The following is a 24069-nucleotide window of genomic DNA, read 5'->3' as shown; positions in this document are numbered from 1 at the left end:
GCACTAGACATTGGCTTCTTCATGAGGGTGAAGCATTCATTTCTTAGAGACTTCCATGGAATTTGCTGTGAAATTTTAAAGCAGACAAATTTTATGACAGGCACAAGAAAATCTGTTTGATTCCTTATGAATTAATGTATTTCTACTTCATTTGTAATGTATGACTACTTTTGCTAGCATTTACACATTCTACTACTACTACTACAGGCAGCTGCCAAGCAGCAAGAAGGTTTCTGGTGACCGAAATTTTATTGTTTAACACAGAGCTGAACTTCAATGAAACAATGTTTCTTTACAACAAGCAGTTTATTTAAACTATGAGAATACCCAAGTTACTCACATTATAAAAAACTTAATCTGTCAAAAATTCTTATCTATATTAATAAATTTCATATTAAGCAAGAATTAATAAATATTTTTAGGTTACAATATACACTTAGCAAGTATTCTATAAACAGGTTATACCACTCAGGTTTGGAACATGAGAACTATAAAAGTTTGAAAAAATCATCTGTATATGACCTGCAGATTTGATACCTGCATTCAAGAGTAAAACAAATCACATCAATTACCACTTGTGTTCTATTTTAAAATATATCTTGAAATAAATTACTGCAACCAATGCCTAAAGTAAACAGGTGACCACATGTAACAAGATCAACTAAAATAAATAATTTACAATAAAAATTGTTCCTAGCACAAAATCATCATACAAAAACAATTATTGCATTTAGCTCTGCACAGAAAATAATACCTTTTCTCATAGCAAGGTGAACTGCTATAGATGCTACATCTATACTACCATCTTCTTTAAGCTGAAAACCGTAAACAGCTTATTTTGTGCTAGAGCTACAAAAGTATTATAATGCATTTATTTAAAAAAATATTTAGAGTAAGTTTATCTCCAACTAATACTAATTTCTAAGAAACTTCAAATCTTAAGACTCTTCACCTAAAAATCAGTTGGTCAGCTTGTAATTTCCCTTTTATTTTGAATTTGAAATACCAGCTAACTCTTCACAGATAGCGTTTATCCTTAAAAAAAGGGAATTGAGGAAGTTTGGGATGGTTAAGAGGCCAGAGAATTAAAATAGGAGGTTAAACAGCAATGAGCCCCTCCTTTTCCCATCAAAGCTCAGGAATTTGCCAGGCCCACAGAAGTGGCACACCCAAAGTTACCGTCACTGTCTCTAGACCTGCAAACACCAGCTGGAAATAACTCAGTCCTTCCGTACTCTTCTTTTGCGCACTGATTTCAGTGGACGATCTCCCATTCCTTCATCAGCTTCTTTCTTCTGGAAAAAAATAAATTCAGCATTAACATTTTAAACTTATTTTCATTATTGAAACTGGCATGCTACGTTATTCGTCTTCCTGAATTCCCCAGTCATTTTATCACTAAAAGTGCAGCACTTAAGTGATAGGACATTTTTTCCACACTACTAATGTAATGATTAATAAAGTGGGTAGGTAGAAGACTTTTCATTTCGATATTCAGAAAGAATAGAGCTGTATGTTTAAACTGATGTAAGAAATTTGTTTTTGCCCATGTCTTTGCTGGTTTAAAATCAGTGACTTTTAAATTTACCAACTTCCTTAAAGAGCACCTTTTGCTAATTTTATTTCCACTTCTGAAGTAAGATGCATTTAGAACATTTTAACTGTTCCCTTTGGAGAGCTACAAATAGAGCAAACTGTCCTTAAATAGATGTGGTGTTCCCAGTTTAAAAGCTATGCTCCCAGTGTAAAAGAAAAGCCTTTCCAATGTGAAATCCATCCTCATACCATGCATTGCTTCCTCACTTTCCTGCATCACCTACTGGCAGGCACCTCCTTTAGAAGGAACAGCTGACAGAATGTGGCCCAGCCTGAGTGAGGACATGGGGTACATGATGTGCTCCAGACAACTCACAACAGAAACACCTACACACTGAAAATACTCAAAGAAAAGCAAGCCATGGCCTCACTGTGACACCGTGTAATGCCACACACACATTCAGAGCTTGCTGTTACTTTCACAAGGAGTCATGTGAAGCTTAGTAGATACTGTATTGCTGGATAAATGTACAAGGAAAAGCAAACTTCTTACAGGAACAAGAGAAAGTACAGAATAAGGGGTAATTAAGAGACTTTAAGGGCTGAAACAACGCAACCTCATGCAAGGTACAGTTTCCTAGAAGAGTTTTACATGAAAAGGAGTTAACATTACATTAAACAACTTCCTTAACCTGGAAAGTGACTCATTTAGGGAGTGACACGCACAAGATGATCACTGGGTGGATCTAAAGTGTTTCAGACACTAGCAGTTTCTAAATGAAGGAATAATGAGTAGCTGACAAACAAGAAAAGCACAAATTCCATTATATGGTGATATTTTGTGAAAACAATTTTGTAGAATATCTGGCTGACTGGATTAATCTGCACAAGAAAAATGAAACTGCAGATGCTGTGTTCAAAAACAGTGTTGCCATTTTGCTTAACACCTTATTTTGGAATAAAAAACCCCAAAATGTAACTGAAAAACTTAAAGTTTTTCTAGGTCTTGGGAAAAGGCTGTTTAGTTGTAAGCATGTTCTATCAGTTGAGAAGCATAGTGAAAACTGACCAATCTGGTGCAGCATCCAAATTTTCAAGACTTGAAATTCATTTAATAATCTGTTAAAAGCTACACTCCTGTAAAAATGTTTCACGTTTAGGGAGCTGCCCGATCGCTTCTATACTATACCTGTATTTATGCAGAGTATTTGAGGTGTCAAATTCAAAGGAAAGCATATTTCTACCTCACAATTTGTTTTATGGCTCAACAGAAGAAAAACACTTGCAGGTAACTGAGCTTAGTTGGAAGTACGTCTGACAATGGCAAGGAGAAAGTAGGGAAAAATGCAAACTTACCTCATCTTCTGAATCAGATTTATTTGACCTATCACCTTCTTGATTTCCATCTGGAACTTCATTTTCTTCTTCATCCGGAACTCCACTTTCTTCTTCATCATCATAAATATCTTCACCACCTTCACCTTCTGCAGAAGAAATTACTTTTACTTCATAAACAGAACTATATGACAAATACACTACATCGAGGCATACCAGTAAGGAAAATAAACCAATTTCAGTCCTAGAATGAACTGCTTGTTTAGAATAACCCATAAAAACATCTCTGGGATACAGAGTAGAATTCTCATGAATTAGCAGAAAGTGATAACTGCCAGATTTAACAACCAATTTTAACAGCTCCAACTCTGCCTCTTTTCATAATAGTCCATACTGTCTTCAGACTTGTTATTGACTTAAAGGACTTGATTTACTTTACTTTTAAAATTAGCTATTGTATTGGACAGTTTTGAGAGCAGAGTCCAAAACAGGACAACTGACAAAAGTCTGATTTAGATAGAGAAGTAAAATATTGCAGTTATCAGTCATCCAGCATGGGAGTAAATCCTAAGGGTACTTCCCCTTTTCAGCAGGGAATTCTTCTGACCCACTGTTTGAGGGATAAGCAGCTTTTTATTTCTACCCTTCTTGTGCATTTTTGCAATGCAGAAACTAGTCAGAAAAGCACTGTACTCCCCTTAGCTCATTCAAAGTATGTCCAGCTTGCACTACACTGCTGTACTACCAGTATTCTTTATAATATCAAGAGTAAACAAATCTTAAATCTGACAGAAAGGATAATCATTGTTATTTTGCAATTTAACAGTCTGCCAGTGGCTTATTTAAAAACAGCAGTGAAGTAGTGCTCAATTCTGTCCTAGTCAGGTCACACCTACATCTCATAAGCACTGCTTAGGTGTGAAAAAATAGGAAAAAACCAAAAACAAATACCAAAAATCTGTACCCACACCAAATTCTTACTGTTGCATCTGAGTTAAACTGAAACAAAAGTATGCATACAAATTAAGAATGTAGTCACATATCGGACATGACTTTCCTGATTCTTGGTGATGAAAATCTAGAAATACCTAATTTGTTAAAATATTTGAGACTTCTGTCTCAAATTGAGAAGTCAAATTTTTGTGCCGTAAAAGTCCCAAGAACTTTGGCTGCAATATAGCTACAAATTGAGCCAAACAGAAACCAACTATTATGAACTAAGAAGTTAGTTTTGCCATATGTCAGTATACATGGTTCATGTCTCTACGTCTCTATTTCTATTATCCAAATGAGAAATATTACCAAATAATGAAGGCCATGTTTAAGAAAGATATAGATGAAGATCTCAGACCTAAAAATAAGCCCTTAAGAGAAGAGCTTGGCAGAAATTCACAAAGCCTTTGGTCATATTCTAATGAAGAGATCGGAAATTATAAATGGTGCAAATCCATCTCCTCCTGTAAGTACGAATTTCAATAGAGGGGGAAAAACCCCAAGAAAAAATACTCCATATATCAGAAGCTGTAGAACCTAGAACTGGAAAACTATACTATTTAAAATTATTCTTTTCAATTTAACCATATAGTAATTTAAGCATTATTTCATATAAATAAATGTAGAACATGACAAATAAGGTTCAGACTGTGCCCCTGAAATTCCATTTTGTGGCAACATTCTTTTACTTCCTGCAATATCTTTCTACAGGTCAAGGAAAGCAAGAAGACAAAGCAGACAAATAGACAATGCCACAAAAATTAACACAGAACAAAATAAAACAGTAAAGCCCATGGACAATGCCCTTCAAGAAGTACTCTGCCAGCAAATCATTGTTGCTGGTGTTAAAGAAATCACCAAATGTTTCTAAAATTTGCTGTTGTGCCGTGTTTTTTCCTTCTTTTTCAAATGGTCCCATGATACAATGTGGATTTTGAGTCACTCAGTATTCCTCAGCTCAAAACTCCATTGCCTCCAACTCCAAAAAAAACCAAAGGAGGAGGTAATGACTTTGAAGGAACTGTAAAAATCATAAGGAGACAAAGATAGTAGTAGAAAATATTTATGACTACAGATCCCATAGAGAGAAATCTCAGAGGAAACTTGCATCTGGACCTGATGGAAGATGGCATCCATCAGCTTGAAGTTCTACCATCAACAAGGAAGCAGAGGGAAGAAAACAGATAGGAGAGACCCACTTTCAAGTCCTGGCCCAAATTGCTTCCCTTTCCCAGTACCTGAAACAGGAGCCTCCCTTTCCATCTTCTTTGTATTATCCTTTATAAGTTCTCTTTTTATCTCCTCCATTTCTCTTCTCTCTGTAGCAAAAAGAATCAGGAGAAGGAAGCAGAAGACAAATTCTCTAATGCTTTCCAACACAAAGAGGCAAAAGAGCAATAGAAAAAAAAGGGAAGATTTCAACCTGCAAGTGTAAAAGGTGGAAGGAAGCTGAGGGAAGCTAAGCAATTCTTCTTAAATCAAGAAACAATGAAGTCATTGACAGCAAAGTGTAATCCTTCCCCCTGAAGCCTAGAATTTAATTGAAAACCCTGGATTAGTTATACAAAAGCAAGCTAGGTTAGTTTTACTCTGTGTTCTGTTTAGTAACTAAAAGCAATGGTCTAAAATAGAACCTACCTTTGCCACACCATGAACAGATGTTCCAAGTACAATTTAAGAAAGCTGTAGGAGCTGAACAATGTTCCTCTGCAATTGCCCGGGCCTTATTTCTAACATTGAAACACACATTTTAAGGTATTATTTATTGAGTGATGTGTTGCAATTAAATAAATTAACTGAATATTGGAACTGAGGAATGGCAGCCTTGCAACAGCAGCATATCATGTACAAACTACGATTTGCATCAAGACTGGGACAGAGTCTGTAATTCAGGAGCAAAGAACAGGTCAAGTAGAGAAAGATCAAAAGGAAAATGTAGAAAGATACAACCCTGAAATCATGTACCTACAATTTAAGCTAAAGTAAAGAATGTATGTAACAAAACCAGAATAATTATGTGCCTTGGCAAGGCTCTCCAATAGCAAGGCAAATGGATTAAGTTTGGTGTGGCAAGCACTGTGCCAACTGTGTACTCAATTCTGTCAGTAATGGCATGGGAACTGCTGATGATGAGTGAACTTTTAAGTAGTACAGACAGAAGCCATCTACACTCATGGAACATGGTGCAAAGACAGACAAAACCCACCAAATTTCAGTCAGTAATACAAAGTGATGTCAGTACCAAGACAAAAACCCCAACAAAACATGAATGTCTGCTATGTCTCTAATTATCCATGCCAATCCCTTGTCACTTTCTTTGTTCTCACCAAGGAAGAGTGAAATAAGAGGCAGAATCTTGCAGAGTTCTGAAGCCAAAAACTTTCTCATCAGTCAAGATAATGCATTGGAAATTAGGTGCTTTGGTTTTTATTCATTATATAGACAGAGGGAAATGCTAACAGCACCTCAAAGCTATAGCTGAGCAGTAGCCAGTAATCTTTTATACAGTAATATGGGATGATTTTATCCTTGGATGCTGGAGTACAGCTCAACCTACTGAGTCATTAATTTCTCCCCTGGGTAGTAGGACACACCTCTACAGGTGTGCAATAGATTGCTAAAAAGCAACATAAAGGAAGCTGCAGACTTCAGTATTTCAAGCCTACTGTATTTTCACGTTTTAACAAGAATAACTCAAATCAGTGACCAACAGAATAGTATAATCCCCCCAGAGAGATGTAAGCATTTTTATGTTAGAGACTTAAAGATATTCCAGACACATTTTAAACAATAAAGTGACTTTAACTGCTTCAGGTACTTATATCTGAATAATTAAAATGTGTTCAATATATGAAATATTTAGAAGGGACAACATATGTATTACTATCTACAAACATTAAAAAATAGTGTTGGAAGCAGGTTCATGTCTTGAAAGCGGAGAAATGCTGAGAAGAGCCTTACTTTCTGCTTACATTTATCAGACCTATTAGACATGGGATGCCACTCACTGGAAGTTACCAAAGATGAAAAAAGGCTCAAAGCAAGGCACATTTCACATAGTCTAAGAAAACTTGTAAAGTCTAAGAAAAGGTTATAATTATTAGCAATGCAATCCATGAACCAGTTCTATTCAAGTCTTTAACCAAACTGCAAGCTGACATACTCTTACTCATCTTACCATCTTCATCAGTATCTTCCTTTTCTTTTTCCTCTTCTAGTTCATCATCTTCAAACTCTTCTGTCTCTTCTTTTAGTTTTCCCTTTGCAATTTGCTTAGATGCATCAGGCTTTTTGAAGTCAATATATTCATCTGATTTCTACAACAAATTAAAAATCTATTTATATTTCAACTCCAATTAAGAATTAAACAGGCACTGTAAGCTAAGTAATACCAATGGCATATCAAAAGGGCACATTGTTGCAGAGATGCTCAAGAGTTTCCAAATAAAGTATTAAGAATAAAACCAAATAAAAATATAGTAAATTTCACTAACCTTTCCTGGCCAGCAGAACAACACACTTAGACCAACAGGGAGAGCTAAAGTCAAGATGTAAAGAACCCAGAGCCATGGGTGTTCTTCTGCAGCAGTCACCAATTGACTAAACATACCAGGCTGTGTTTAAAAAAAAAATTAAATTAAAAGAATTGCATTTATATCCCCCTCTACACTTAAATAAGTTTATTGAAGTGTACTGTATACATTTATATTGTCCAAAACCCTTCTTTACCTTTGCTTTTTAATGACTAAAGCAATATTGCATTTCAGTACTAGTAAAGCAACAACTTTACAAATTGCAAATAAGTGGCAGGTAAGAAGGAACAGATGTAGAACTCCAAACACACCAGACCAGCCACAACTCAACTTTGTAAAGTAATACCTGCACACTGTACCAACTCGCTCAAAGCTCCCAAAGCATCAAGAGCCTGAGGGCAGCAGTTCCTGAGGAGCAATGCTGGCTCCACTTGTACTATCACTTTCTCTTCTTTGACAGCCAATTATTCAGAGAACAAACTGTCCTCCCAGTACAGCTCTTACTTATAGAGTAGAGACACTTAGGCAAGTGCCTGCTGCATCTCTGTAAGAGGTACATCAGCAACTGAGGCACAGTGGAACAAGGGGACTCAAAGGAATTTTTTTTGCCATTGTGTGTATACAGATTCACACATACACACAAACATTTTGGAAAAGGGCAAGGTTGTGTGAAGGGACAGCTTTCCTGCTTGCATGGACAGATATGCTGTTGCTACTTGCTCACTCTGTGACAAAAAGCAGCTGTAAGGAACTGGCTACGTTTGCCACCAACCCATCATTTCTCCCCCAGAAGAGCAGCCTGCTCTTGCCATTTAATCAAAGAGAACAGAGGACTTAAACAGAAACAGGAGTGCAGGCAGGGCCCATGATCCCATATGGCAGGGCAGATCCATCCCACAGCACAGGCAGGGAGAGAGGAAGGCTGTCAAAGTGCATTCACAAACAAAATGTGGATGCACACATAGAAACACACACCTAAACAGCCAAAGGCCTAAAATTATTGAACAGACACAAACACTAGTCTATTCATTCCTCATGGGAGGGAAGCATCAAAAGAATATATATCATGGATATAACTATAAGGAAAAATAGGGGATGAGGGGCAGGAGTTACATTGAATATCAGTAATTCAGCCTTCACTCTTTCACTTGCTGTCAGGTACTGAATTTCTAGTATCAATGTGAACAGCAGAAGGCTTCACAGGAAGTCAATTTCTCACTAGGTGTTTAAGTAAAATGCAGTACCCTTTTAACCTCAAAAAAATATTCATCTGGGAAAGGTAAAAAGCCAAACAACAAGACAGAAAACCTATCAGAGTTACTCAGCAAAATTATTAATTGCAGACAAATTAATACTCTGTTAGCATGGACAGAAAATTCTTCCAACAGCACAGCTTCCTTACTACTTTCTATTATCAAGAACATAGTAAAGTTTATACCTCATTAGCACTTGCTACTAATTTCTTCAAGCCCCAGCTATCTGCTGCCCAGCGATCTGCTACTTCTTTTTCTGAACATATGATGAAGTTATCAAAGTAGATATCAGATGTCATAGACCAGAGTTCTAAACCAATAGCACTGACAGCAGTCATCTTGAATGGGTGAAGATCTTCAAAATAGTCTGGGTTCGGTATTTTCCGAGGGCTCCAGATTCCCTGTTAATGGAAACAAACGCAATCACATTACCTATAGCTCACCAAAAGAACAACTTCTGAAAGAGATTTCAAAATAATAAGAACTTTTATTTAAAAAGACAAGCAGTAGAGTTTAATTTATCTAGAACAGAACTGGAAATAGCCAGTAGGATTTTGGCAACTGGGTCTCAATTTTCATGACTTAGGGCAGACCTCCTGAGTAAGTTTTCTTTTTTACTGTAGAGGTTACAGTAATAACTGACTCTTACCAGAAGTGTTAGAGATAGTTTTAGGAAAGGAAAATTCAGCCTTATGGTACCTGTGCAAATAAGAGTCAAATTTTGTTAGCAAACTTGCTTAGGATCTTACCCTCTGAGACATCAGTTTCAAGTACTCCCATAACTAATACAAAGTAACTCTCTTTACTATCCAGCTAATTACCTCTTATATTTAGAGGGCAGGAGGGGACTTTAATTATCCAAAATTGATGCTTCCTCTAAAATTGAACTAGTAAGGCCATCTGCTTACTGAAAGGCTTCATTTGTTAATATTAAAAAAAAGACTAATTCAAAAGACTCACAGTTAAAACCCTAATGTAATTCAGAATACAATTCTGAAGACCATACTAAATAAATGGTATAAATGAAAACTCTACCAAAGTCAACTTTAAACAGCTAAGTTGTTTTAATACAAAAAGAATTATTGTTTTCCAGTATACTTCAAGGAAAAAAAAAAAAAAAGCAAATTAAAAGCAAAAAAAATCTCGAATTAGTGAGGGTATTTAGACTCACTCTAAAATATAAATATACTGCAGAAAAGTCTAAGTAAATATACTACTTTGACTTGCTTGCTCTGCTGACTCCATGTCTTTTAGGCATGACTAACAATTTGGCTTTTACCTGATAGTTAGGATTATCTATCATAGGTGCTCTCCATTTTCCTTTATACTTTGGGTTATTCTTCATGGGACGCACCCACTCGCCACAACCAGGTGCAGTCTCACATTTTGCATTACGGATTTGAGGAGCTTCCCACTCCCCATCCATTTCTTCATCCCTAGAGAGAAAAAAAAAATTACAAAAAACTGCTTTAAGATCAGCCAGGTGCCAAACACTGGCAGTCTGTAGTTAGGGTCTATGTGTATTGTTGTAACAACCTCAGAACTCCAACCAGCTCACAGAACTTCACCCAACAGTAGAAACACTGTTTTTAAGGAGTGCTACACCTTTTTACTTAAAGGTCACGTGTTCTCATCTACCACAGCATGACTGACTTCAATTACCTTTCTGCCTCTGTAGACAGCTTCAAAGATTTCTACCCAGGATGCTTAGAGATCCCTTTGAGATATACATTATGATTTCAAGTTATCAACTTAAACTGTAGCAAATTCTTTCAAAGTGGACCTTCATATTCTGTTTTTATTTATCTATCTTCAGAAAACAAAAGGCAAGGACAAGTTTATGTTTTTATAGAAACAGTCCTCCACACCAACAAATATTTGGCCATACCATACACATTGCAACTTACTAACTCAAAAGACAATAAGATATGGACTGACTTCCACAACTAATAATCTGCCACAGAGAACAGTCTTATCTACAAAACACATTACCAATCTGCACTTACCAGTCCTTTGGTTTTTTTGCATTAGGGTCTGGAACATACTGTGGTTCATCATCAAGCCATCCCTCAGGCTTAACAGCATCAGGATCTTCTATTTTGGCAGGTTCATCTTCATCCCTTCAATTACAAACTTACGTTAGAAAATACAGCAGCCTGACTTTGGACCAATATTCTGTTCAGAGGACTACAACTGGCATGAAAGGGATGATTTTCAAAAACATGACAGAATTAAGACTCACTGATCATGAGCATTATACATATAATTATCTGCTGATAAATATCCAGATTATATTTATATTGTTTTATAATGCTATTTAGTCCATAAATTGCTGCTATCAAGTGGCAGGTGTCAGTCAGGTCTTCCCACTGAGGCTTCCCTACTCTTCCTGAATTGCCATAAGAACAGTAGTTCACACAGAAGTAGAAATTAATTGTAAATTAGAACTATAGGGTAGGAAAAATTTCTTATTCACGTGTAGCAAGCTTATTTACTACTTGCAACCATGAAGGGCACAAAATCAGCAATTAATGATTTTATGTGTTTCCTTATGCTCACCTCAAATATGTTTTCAAACTTCAGCGCTTTTAGTGAAATGTATTCCAATTGTCATTAACAAACCCCAAAATAAAACCAGTCAAATCTTTCAAGTAAACAACCTGTATGTAAGACATTGTAAAAATTAAAATGTTCTCCTTACCAGTCATCTGGTTTGACAGCGTTTGGATCAGGTATTTTAGGTCTCTCATCCCAATCATCAGGCTTCTTATCAGTAGGATCCTCTATTTCTTTGGAAGGATTTACTGGAGGAATCATATTCTCAAGAAGACTTCCTTTACTGACAACTGTTTGGTCGATTAATATTTCAAATGTATCATCTGGTTTTAGCACTAAATTGAAGAAATTTATATTGAGAAAATAAGGTAGCCATTTAATTTTACAGATATATTTAACCAAAACTATAGCATAAGCACAGATTTAGTCAAATAACAGCAAACAGGATCCTCACAAGCAGAGGAGACAGACTCCTCACTCAGGCACTGGATCTGGACACAAAACATGACCAGCATCAGGTCCCCAAAGATTAAATTTAAAGAAAACTCAATTGCTGAAACACATCCAAACACATTCTAAGAGATTTTTCAAAAACCTACCAACTTGGCCAAAATTCTGTGGTTTTACTTCAAAAGCAGAGACAGTGAAAAAAGAATCTCTGTCCCAAAAGGCATCTCTGTTACTAAATTATAATCTCACATTTGAAAGCATGGGAACAGAAGAACTGTACCAGTAACATAGCAGAAGGATCAAAGCAGCATTTTCTATCAGGTTCTAAACTCTAACAGCCATTTTCCTCAAATGCCACACTGCAAATGCTTACACATTTGAAGAGAATTTCCTGGATATTAGCAGGTGTGAGTAACTGAGAAGCCAAGGTCACAGAACTATGTACTGTCAGTACCCAGATGCATCCAGATCTATTTCTAATAAGCACTTATAAATGTGCTCACTGGTTAAATAGCAGACTCAACTGCCCATTTAACATAATAAAGATTACTAAGTAAAACTAATTACTATTCTACTTTTCTGACAGTTTTCTAAAAACAGGTTAAGAAAACCACAGTAACAGTCTTGTAACAATTTGATAATATCTAATGATGGCCTTCCACCCAGAAATTTTCAACAGCATTAAAATATCCATAAATGCAAAAATGAAACCCCCATATCACCTTTAGATAAAACACAAAGAACTAATTTTTAAACTCCTGTTGTCAGTCACGTAAATGCATTGGAATCACATAGCTCTATGGAGTCTGTTTGAACAACTACAACAGAATAAATGCAATTCACTTTTAAGTACCTTGATTCATAATTTCTCATGAACAATCCAAATACAGGAATGCATGCATTCCTTTATTATGAGATTCCCATTATCTAAAAGTGTAAGTTTGCGGTGGCATACTGCAGCAATCTATTTTAGAAACCACTACATTTTCCCATGGCACAGCACTTGAACATGCCTTCTGTTATTACTATTTGGTGGAAGTTCATAAATACAGTCAATTTGGCTGGATTTGCAGCATGTCATAGATTAGCCCATTCTCTGGCTGCTCAGAAGTTAGCAAAAGGGGATAAAAATTAACTTTTATTTCTCTGTATAGTTCACTGGTAAAAGAAGAGTTGTCACATGGATTAAAACCAGCCCGTACTCATTCACTTCAGAGTCTGTGCAGACCTATCTGTTCACACACACTGCTTCAGATGCAGGTGTTGGTGAGAACCCTCAACATGTGGAAGAATGGTGCGTGGCATGCTACAGATTTAACTGAATTCCTCTGAACTCTGACAACTTCCCAGAATATTGGGCAGTTGGACATTTTAATATCTTTCCCAGTAAAAATAGTTTTATTACAATAATTACTGAAGGCATTTATTAGTAAAGGCTAGTAAAGGCTGATAAGTTTTTTCTGTAACTGAATATTAAGCAGTAGCACCTGAAAGCTACTGATGTCCTGCAGTTAAGCCCTGTCATTAAACCATTTAACCCAAATCATTAAGCAACCACCACTCAGAATTAACAAGCGATTACAAACAAAGACTCAATTACAAAGTTTCAGCAGACAAAACCACATTTTTAATCTCTCCTTTCCAGTGTAAGAATTGGAGTTCCATTTTTAAAAATTGAACAATACCAAGAGTATATAGATGTGTCTTCTTGTCCAAATAGAATTTTTTTAGGTCTACATCAGGACGTTCAGCATGTTTTTCATCATATTCTCCAGTTTTAGGATTCTTATGTCTGAAGATAAAGTGTAGTTTGTAATCTTCTCCACATTTATCTGGTCCAAACATGATAGTGTAAGGTGTTTTGTCAAAAAAGTATTCCTGTAGAAGCAAGAAAACTGAGCATGTGTTATACTGGACATTTTATTATGTCACTTTTGGTACTTCTTTTTCTTGGTGTAGAGCACAGGTAACTATCTCTAAAAGGTAACTGAAAAGTGGTAGGGTAAATCATGAAAGGAATTCAACAGTTCTCTGGAGTTCTCTGTTTCCAGGGAATGGACTAACTCTCAGTCTCTTCAAGGAAAATGAATACATTTATATATTTAGACTTTATCCTTATGTTAAGTAGGAATGCCTGTAACAAATCAAAACACCCAAGTATCTCTCTCCCTCTACAAACATTACACTCAAAGATGGAAGGGAACTAGTTACTGTTCTTCATAACAATTTTCTTTTCCAATAAAGATAAACCCCAGGATATTAATATCCAGTATTTTATATACACCTTTTTCTCTCCACATTAAGTAACAGTAACAAACAACCCTGAAAATATCAGATATAGTTATTCTCCTTCAAATATGTTGCATTACACAGTTATGTCAGTATCTCTAAACTATTTATGTCTTCTGTATTTGGAATACACAGTAACATGCATGTGCTGATCAGTAAAATTGTTTCACAAGTTATGAGTTAAGATCCTATGGCTTCTATTAATTCAGAAAGTCATACTAAACATACATAAAAGTCCTCTGTCCTGCACATCAGACAACACCCATAGAGAACCAAGCTGTCCCTCAAATGAACAACTGATAGCAAATATTAAGCAAGAGGACGTACCAGATTCAAGTCATTGCTACTGGAGAGAAGTTTAATATATGCACCACCACAATCAATGCCTTTTTGAAAATTCACTTCGTATCTGGGCAAAGAGAAAGTGGCAAAAACATTCTGAGTATCAGAAAAATATGAATTAACTGCTAATCTGCAGTTCTAATTTTGAGTATATTAAGACTCCATATTAGTACCTACTGTCAAAACACATCTATGTAAGCAAAATGTTTAACTTACTAATAAACATTAAATAAAAAATCTGAAGAATTACTTACTGAACAATCAAAGGTTTATCATCAAAAACAAATGCTTTTTTTAGCATTGCTGATATTGCATGATACTTTGCCACTGATTTTAACACTAATCCTCTGTCTCCAGGCATTGCGTTTTCCTTCAGCTCTTCTACTTCCCATCTTCCTAAAACACATGCACAAAGTCTTTGAAAAAATGCAGTCTGAATAAAGAAATCACAGCCCTGTTGAAAGTAAACAGTTAGTAACAAATAAAGCCTAGCTGCCAAAATAGGGCATCTGATGTCAAAGATGCTATTTCTTGTTGTTCTCAAATTTACAAAAAATCTGTAAGTAAACTTTATTACTGTAGATCTGTATCTTTAGGTTGTGGTATCCTGCAATGGCTAGAGGAACAAAATGTTTCTCCAGATTTTAAATTTACTTCTACCATCATCACATAAAAAACATGAGTCACAAAGCACTGTGTAAAGCTAAAGACCTTCATCATTACTTTTTTCTGCTTACAAAAAATTAAAATCTCTTGAGTCACATCTAATCACAGGGTAGATGAAGCTCCCTCCTCCTCCCCAGTCTTTCGAGGAATTATCAGATTTGGTCCAAAACAAGCCTACAGCTTTGAAAATAGAAGATTTTATATTTATACATTCTCCAAGTTTGGGATAAATACACACGTGTCCAATATCCAAAGAACCAGATTTTTTCTTAAAGGGCAGTTACATTTTCTCAGAGACTAACAGGACAAGATTCACTGGGTTTTTTTCCAGGAAAGAACACAGCACAAAACACCCTACTTTTACAATCCACTGTAATTTTGAAGAATGCCTGTGTCAATGTAAAAAAGAAGAAAACATCAGGAGTTCCTCAGCGTGTAATTTAGAGAAGATTAATAAACTGTGATGTGCAAATGAAACAGTGATTTACTTTTATTCAGCTGAAGTGTAATTAGTAAAAGTTGTTAAGGAAGGGCAGATAAGCAAGTCAATAACAAATTCCTAGTTTCTTCTAGCCTCATGGACAGGAAGGAGGAGAATTCTATCCTCTTCAATAGTGTTCCTTCCTGGAAACTAAGGCCAAACAATAATGCAAGGCAAAACAACAAGACTGGAAAAAAGAATTGGAAAGTAGTTAGAAATGTGTCTTTATCACAGACTGCATTAAATGTTGAATTTTCTGACTTCAAGCAAATAAGACTGTTTTGACATTAAAGACCATTTTTTATCTAATATGAAGCCAAGTAATCAGAGAGACCTCATTTCTCATAAGCATCTCATCTGTGTGGCTATCTCCTCTGCAACTTCTTAATTTTACCAATTATTTTTGGTAACCACTAAATTTAGAATCATCAGTTCTACTCTGTTCTGCAAGTTATGCTTGATTACCACTTTCTATTAACATAATTGATTTCATTTGACATAAGAATAGTAGCAAATACTTCTCTGTTGCAGTAGGAACTTTTTCTCTTCTCCCCACTCCCTCTTGAATGAAATAAAAACTCAGGCTGCAAAATTATTACCGCAGATCAGGCATCTGCCAAAATTTTAAGCAGCCAGTTCTAGACTAGGAAATCACAAGCACAAACTGCAAGGATTAAACCATCAGTACAGTGTTTTTGTTACTGCTTTCCAAATTTGTTTTTGGCTACTCTAAGACTAAATTGTACATGAACCACTGAAGAGCCCTACATTCAACCACAGGCAATATGAAAAAGTATTTTAAAAAAATATGCAGTTTTAACTTCTTGTTTCAGAGGCTATACCAGGAGACTAAGCCGTGAACCAGTAGTAGGACAGATGGAACAAAATGGAACACAAAGCTTTAGAAAACTATTTAACACCTGAAACTGAAGTGGTAAATCTCTCTCACAGGATTTCAGAGAAGATAGTTCTAAAGAAACAATACTCATAAACAAACAGTATTAAATATTCAGTTTCCAAAGGGTATTCTGGTATAATCCATGGCAATACATTGTTGGAATGACAAAAAAAAGGTTGTCTTCACACTAAATAACCCAATGAGCAACATTTCACATCTCAGTTTCAGGATAACAGTCATTATACCAACTAACATTTTTCACCTATGCCATCTAGACATTCAAAGACAAGTTCTGTGTCATTTCTCAAAGAAATAGTTGCTATTTCGCAAAAAGCAACAGAACATCATAAACTACATAGTGGAGGTAAACATTAAAGTTGCTTACCATCATATTTAGCAACATTATCATCCATGTCTTCTTTCAGAGTTACAGACAACACCCACCTAAAAAAAAAAATTGTACTGGTCATTGATCTATCTAGGCAAAGCTGTATTATTTAACAAAAAAGGAAAAAAAGCTTCTGCTTCTAGGCTGTGAACCTGTAATACTGATTTTGAGTCAGCATCATGGAACTGCATGTAGCTCTAAGAACATGCAAAGAAAAATTAAAGGGGAGCGGTCTAATACAACATTTCAAAATACTTCCTAAAAATGTAAATGAATAGACAATTAAAAGTCTAAAGTAATTAAATTCCTGAATTATTTAATTCTGAATAAACTTCAGCTTTATATACAAGTTCAGTTTGGCAGAATGTAATATGCATTTAATGTAAAAAATGCACTGAAAATAGCAAGTTTCAAGTATAATACCTTCAATAGAGGAAATAATACCTTTCAATAGAAAAGAAAACTAAATCAGCCAAATGAATCTTAACTTTATCTGACAGTAACAGTACACACACATAGCAGAGGACAAAAGGGAATGGTAAGTGACAAATTCACGATTACAAGTGTACTGCACACAGGAGATCCAACAGGGCAAACACATTCCTGATCTCCTTGATTCTACAAGCAAGACAAACTTGGCCATCTCATTAAGGGTATCACAAGATATGCACAGTCTCCACACAAAGTGTTCCACTGGAAAGGGAAAAAAAGAAAAGGGCAGTCCACCCTCATCTGGACATACAGCAGTTCTATCTGGAGCCATGCACAGGAATATCTTAAGCCAACAGCGCTGCTGAACTCTTTACTGTATCAACCAAAGAATACATTCTAATAATTTATTCTGGAAAGAACTGTTTTCATTCTTTCTGAACTATCCTTTGCACTGAGTGATTCAGGGATGAATACTTGCTTGAATTGCAGTCACATTTGTTCACTGTTAAGAGAGATGCTGGAAAAGCTTCACAGTATAAATAGCAAACTAGATTCTCTGCCTACCAGGAGAGAGACCAGTGACATAAAACATCTCTACAAGTCATGTGAAAAAATTTTCAAGGCCCATTCTCAAAAAAGCTACTCTATTCTTACCTAGTCAATTTATATATACTCTTTTCCATACTTCAGGGAAGAAAAGTAGCATGCTGCTTACTTTCTCAGAATTTTTTCTTCCACACTCCTTAGTCTCATGTAAATTATGCAAAGCTAGACAAAAAAATCCCAAGCATTGTAGCTAAAACTTTGAACATAAGATTTAGTAGGAAGACAAACTAATCTTGGAACAGTTCTCAAAAAAGCTAGAAATTTGGATAAATGATATCATTCAAGTACTACAGTTAAATCTTTGTATCTGTTAGTCAAGGTTTTCACTGGTTTGTTTGGTTGGTTTTTTTAACAACCATTATCACCTCTTCTATCTAATATTTTTTTCTGCCATCACAGGTGCTGCTTTTGCACTTAACATTTAGAACTGACACATACCTAAGATCATGTGAAAGAAAGAGTTTGCTACTGAAATGTAATGGCACTTCACCTCTCAGCTAGTTAAACCCAACTGGCTAAATCTTTAGATTATTTTTCTTAAGGTCCACAAATCAAGAGTTTATTAAAAGCTTCCTCAAAACACACACAGAAGAGTAATGTATCTGAAATGTTAAGTGTCCAGCTTAACATTATGATGTATTTGGAGCAAGCCTTAATAGTCTTCCCTATTCTAATCCCCATAAAAATAATTTTTATAAAGATAGTAGCAGAAAAATTAATACAAAGTAAGTCCTGCCACTGTAAGTTAAATTGCTAAAAGTAACAGTTTATCATTTTAAGACATAAACTTACCCCGACAATCCTTCATCAAAGGTTTCTGTAAAATACACTTCCCCAGTTGGCTTTGGAGTCTGGTACACAACCTAAGAGATATGTACAGATACACATCCCAACATAAATTACAACTGAAATACAGTCTCCTATCTCCAGAAGTAATCCACCCAGACAGAAAATCAGATGTTGTTCATTAGAAATACCTAGCAGCACAAAACCACTTCTCCCCCACCCACATTTCAATAGTTTGTGTGCATCCCTCCAACAGGGAGCAGTTTCATATGTCTGAATTTTAGAAGTTGCTTCCTCTGTTCAAAGCTCATAACAAAAGTTTTGTTGCATCTTCTGTGAAAAAAAAACCCAAAAATTTTTCTGAACCTGCACCAAATCTGCTTCCTCCCTGTTTCTTTATATGTTCTCCATTCTTGTTTTCCCATCTATTGCCTACATCTATTTGAAGAATAGCATACAGATTTTCTGGTAATAAACACAGTGTCAAAAGGCAGCTGTGACTGATGAAGTCAAGAAACTGGTCTAAAGTCAAAGTCTCAGTGAGACCAAGGTGCTTTCCATTTACTTCTTTAGAAGCAGGATGTTAGGACTTGCAACAAAAGGTTCTCTATCTAGATTGAAGAAAAACCTTTCTGATGACTATTGACCACAGGCAGGAGATTTTACACTTGGGCATAAGAGAGTCATTCATTAAGTTTGCCCTGTATGTCACATACAGCAAGTGAAAAACTCAGACTGCCATATGTGAGACCCACTCAGTTGTCAAATGCAGATTAACTTGCTCTAGTTATAACTATGCTTTTTGTATTTAACCAGCTTGAACTAAAGACTTCTGTAATCTTACCTCTAGAGAAGATTTATCTCTGTCAACATCAGCTTCTTGGGACTGCTTGTCAAAATTCTCCACTTCAACATCTGCATCCAGATCTTCTTCATTTTCCATCCCTGCAGTCACTGAGCTAATTATCAGGACACCCAAGCAGAGCCAGTCCCACTGGAAGTGCATCTTGGTTATCTGAAGAATTGAAAGTTTTAGAATTTAAATATAATTTCAAAAATATTATCAGTATTATTTAAATTTTGCCCCAGACTTTATCTAAAAGAGGAAAAAACTCCATTAAAATAATGAGAAATAACTATCAAAAAGTGTTGTCACTATAATATCTTAACTTGCTTTTTAAATTTCTTTTTATTTCTGAGCCCTGACTCAGACTCTCTTTTTCCTCCTGTTTTCCCTATGGAAGCGCCTGTAGCCTGTTCCTTTACCTTGCCAAATGTAGCAAGAATCTGACTGCAACACATATGCTTTTTTTGAACTAAGCAAGACTGCTTTTATGTTTCTCACTCATAAACAATCCGAACAAGTAAGTAAATTGAATCAGTCTCTACAATCCAGCAATAAGTAACATCCCTTTCATTAGGAAAAATTAAATTATAGATTTAGAATGCATTATTATCCACTGCCAGAGCTGCATTTGTATTTGCCCCTACTTCCAATGACTATGTTTAGATGAGTGCAGAGTATATACTGGCTCCAGTTCTAAGTGCCAAATGACACTATCAGATAATTTCAGAAAATATTTTCTGTTTAAAATTATTATCCAGTCATTTTCAAGTTTAAGTTAGGTAGAGCAAGAGTTTAAGCTTAAATGCAAATACCTTTCTAATTTCAGGGAAACCTGAGGATCTTTAATATGTGTAAGTATGAATGTCAATAGCAGACAATTGCCCCAGCCTCTCAATCTAATCTGCTGTGAAATGATTGTTGCCCAGTATTTTTTCCTTCACATTTGGAAGACATAAAATCCAATTTTATGTTAGAGTATCCAGTGGTTTAAGGATGTGCAGTGTCAAAAATGCCTATGCAAGTTTCCTCAAAGTTCTTGCAAAAAATGCTGTTTTTTAAAATTATTTTTGCCTGAATTTGTAAACAGAATGAAGACAGATTCTAGACACCTCTGCACAGGTATTTATCACCTGTTTCTTACTAATTTATATTCACAGTAAGCTTAAATAAATGCTGGTATTTATTTTGCTATTGTAAGACATTTTCAAGCCTTGCACTATTTGTAGCCAATACTAGTTATATTAAAAGCTCTGGTGCTGTGATACCTTTTGCACCTGAGAGAACAGCCACCCTTTCAGTTACATCATTACTCCCTAGAGATTAAATTGCTTACCACTACAACTCTAAATATCCCAGCAATTATAGATACTATCTTATATTGAAAGTGTGAATTTCTTTCTTTCTTTCTTTCTTTCTTTCTCTTTCTTTCTTTCCTTCTTTCTTCCCTTCTTTTTTTCCTTTCTTTCTTTCTGGCTTTATCAAATTTGGTAAGCAATTCAAACGCTGCAACTGCACCAATAATTACTTCATCATTCATTTTTAACACCTGCAAGTTTTATCAAGCAATACATATAGAGATCAAACAGTATCAGGGCTTTATTTCTTTTACAATCTATTAATTTAATATTAACTGCACTGATTATATTTAGAGCCAGGATATACATAAACCACAAGATTACCATAATGAAGTGTTTCACACACCAGTACTATGTCAATACTAGGAAATAATCAAAAGCCTCTTTTTTTTGGGACTAACACCTATTTTCCATAAAACTACATTCATCATATTACCATTCTTTTTTTCTCCTCCACTACTATCCACAATTCCTGCCACTCTTTGTGGGACTTTATAACCTTGCTTGAAGATGGTGAGTCTGTGGTTTCCTCTTTTTTTCAGGTGATGCATTTCAATAGTTATCTGCAAATTTTACTAGTGTTCTGTATTTGACTTTTTTTTATTTTTAGGTTAAAACTAAAGATATTGTTAATTCATAGACCTCCTTAGCAGTTCTAGAACTTAAAATAATCTTGCCCTGAAGATTTAAAGTAACTGAGTTTATCACTTGTAAACATTTAATCTTATGGTGTATTTTTGAACACCTTTCTTGGAGGAGTATCGGTTTTACCAACCCCATTTTCTTGTTCCTTAACCATCATATTAGGACAAGCACTCAAAGAACTCCATATCAATACCTTCTGGACTCCTTAGCTCTGAGCTGAAGTGTCAAATATTAACCAAGGACCAGACTTGCATTTTTAGCATACAGCTTGCCTACCTTACCTTGGCTAGTTCGTCGTGCACATGGTCTTCTTCTCCTAAAGCAGAACAGGAGGTACAACTTTCTCTCCCAGTACATTTCAGGTGTGTTTGTGTATGACCCAAAAGACTTTTCACTTACATAGCTGACATTTTACTGTCATTAGCCCCATGCACTTCTGTTCCATACACAGACTAACACAGGCATCCAAGAAGACACGCTAGTACTCACCTTTCCAAACAGGTCCCTCCCAAAATTTCTGGTGCTTTCACTTTGTTCCCACTGAAACTTATCACTACTCCCTGATCCTACCAAGGACTTCCCAAATTTCCTTCAGCTTTTAATTATATCTCTTACTTCTTCCTTCAAGAAGAGAAGGCACATTTTAACCTTTGACCTTTTGATATACTTTTAAAATAATCCCAGAAATGCTGAAATATGTTATCAAGACCAATTACAGTTATCACTCAATTACCAGACAAAGATGGTTTTAACCAGCCCATGACATCTTTCATTTTTTTGAACTCTGCCACACTAAAGTCTTAGAATATAAAATAAAGTTTTCAATTAAGCCAATGAGTTTCTGGTCTCAAAACAGAACTTCACACTACACATTTAATTATCTTTAAAACCTACCGAAATTTCCTAATTAACACATGAAGACTTATGAGAAACTTTTCTTACTGTATTTTCAAGGTGGGAATGAAAATAAGCCAAAAAGATTCCCACTGTTGTAATTTCCTCAGCAGAACAAAGCAAATTAGAAGAGCCTATGGCTCTCACAAAACACCAAACATATTTACTAGCAGTCTTGTCAATGTATCTAAGTTCAGACCTGTAATTTTAAACATATGTTTTGCATAGCTTGGTTACTTTTTGCCATGGGTAACCACAGCAGAGCTACACAACAGCAGGACATTTAAGCCAGCAGTACTATTGCAAAGCATGCTTTAGGGACCAGCAACAGTGCTGCAACATCAGCAGAATATTGCACCTAAAGCAAGAAAAGGCTTTTTCGGAGACACAGACTAATATTTATAAAAGACAAGGCATAAGCTGTAAACATATTCTGACTGGATATTAGAATGTTTTCCTCCACAAAGACAGGTAACAGGCTGCCTAGTCTCAGTCCTTGGGGTTTACCAAGACAACCAAGAAAAAATCTCTAAGGAAACTGTTGTGAACAGCAGGTCAGGAAAGACCTCCTGGTGTCGCTTCCCACCTGAATGATTTGATTTGGGTTGCATGGTGCAAACGTGTCCACCTTTGTACCTCCGTACCATGGTCTTTTGCATACTGTATACATGCCATTAAGTGAGCAGCATCATTACTCCATCTGCTGCAGAACTAAATAAGAGGTCAGAATCTTCTAGATTACTTTTTTTGGACTTTGAAAACAGTCATGCCTTTTCCATGTAACTCTCAGAGTTCTGCATTCTCAAGCAGAAAGGGAATAAGACAGCTGTTCTCACTCTGAGGTCCAAAGCTCCTGCATCCAGTATCAAGACATGGGCTTTTCAAAGGACCAAATATCAATTCCATGCAGGGCCACGAAAAGTGGAGGATTTTTTCCACACACTCCTTCTTCTATCTGTAACCACGAGCTGCTTTATTCCTCCCCCATTCTGCTACACTGGCTTTAACATAGCATAAGACAATATCCAGCTGTAACTGCTCCATGAAACGCATGCAAGAACTCTTACACAACTTTAAGTTTTTCTTTCATTGGGTGTGAAAACTGTACCTCCCTCCCTTTACCTGCGACGTTAAGCACCCTGAGCCGAATGTGAGGTGCCTCGAGATATTTTGCTGCTACAGCGAGCTCGACTAAAACCTTCAAGACGACCTTATTTCCCAATTTTAAAAAACTGACCTTTGGGTCAATCGGCCACCCGGTGCCCTGTCAGCACTCAACACGAACCTGCTTTCTGGGATACCTCGAAGGGAGAACGAAGGCCGCGACGCCGCGCTTCTCCTGCCCGCCTCGGGTGAGGGGCCGAGCTCCCGAACCCTCCCCGGCGGCGCCTCCTCCCAGCTCCCCCGAGCCACCCTCGGGTCCCGCCGCCGTGGGGAGGCAAGGGCGAACCGGGGCCGCCACCGCCCACCGGGGACCGAGGAGAGCGAGGCGGAGCAGGGCAGCCACCACCCCCTCCCCGCGCCACACGGGATCCTCACGCACCTCCCGCCGGCACGGCGGGGCTGGGCGGCCGCCGCTTCTCCCGGCCTGGTTACCAAGCACCGCGACGCCGCTCCTCCCACGGCGGGCGTTTACCGGCGGCGGCGGTCCCGGCGCTGTCCGGCCCGCGGCGGGCGTTTACTGGTGGTTACCGGCGGCGGTCCCGGCGCTGCCCGGCCCGCGGCGGGCGGTTACCGGCGGCGGGAGCCGGAGCCGGGCCCGTTCGCTCGTCCCGGCGCATCCC

General features: G+C 36.8%; 1 protein-coding gene across 1 annotated transcript; it reads right to left on the bottom strand.

Annotated features, from left to right (window-relative positions):
• Positions 1 to 1159: 1159 nt before the first annotated feature.
• CLGN (calmegin) lies at positions 1160 to 23959 on the bottom strand. Its single transcript, XM_084205182.1, has 16 exons — positions 23829 to 23959; positions 19389 to 19559; positions 18551 to 18621; positions 16718 to 16776; positions 14542 to 14683; positions 14273 to 14354; positions 13342 to 13534; positions 11352 to 11541; positions 10657 to 10770; positions 9930 to 10086; positions 8836 to 9051; positions 7359 to 7478; positions 7043 to 7181; positions 5103 to 5183; positions 2893 to 3020; positions 1160 to 1295 (listed from the first exon to the last, which is right to left on the bottom strand). The coding sequence occupies exons 2-16, from the start codon at positions 19548 to 19550 to the stop codon at positions 1221 to 1223; spliced, it is 1929 nt and encodes a 642-aa protein (XP_084061308.1). The 5' UTR covers positions 19551 to 19559; positions 23829 to 23959; the 3' UTR covers positions 1160 to 1220.
• Between the last annotated feature and the right edge of the window lie 110 nt (positions 23960 to 24069).

The sequence above is a fragment of the Fringilla coelebs genome (assembly GCF_963513975.1).
Source record: "Fringilla coelebs genome assembly, chromosome: 4".
NCBI lineage: Eukaryota > Metazoa > Chordata > Aves > Passeriformes > Fringillidae > Fringilla > Fringilla coelebs.
This window is presented reverse-complemented; position numbering and strand designations above follow the sequence as displayed.

What these genes read in the sequence shown, in the direction of transcription:
- CLGN (XM_084205182.1), bottom strand. Translation starts at nt 19,550, where the DNA reads ATGCACTTCCAGTGGGACTGGCTCTGCTTGGGTGTCCTGATAATTAGC. An exon ending in TAGTAGCAAGTGCTAATGAG is followed by an intron (nt 7,479 to 8,835) that starts GTATAAACTTTA and finishes TTTTAAACACAG; the next exon opens with CCTGGTATGTTTAGTCAATT. An exon ending in AATCTGATTCAGAAGATGAG is followed by an intron (nt 1,296 to 2,892) that starts GTAAGTTTGCAT and finishes ATTTTTTTCCAG; the next exon opens with AAGAAAGAAGCTGATGAAGG.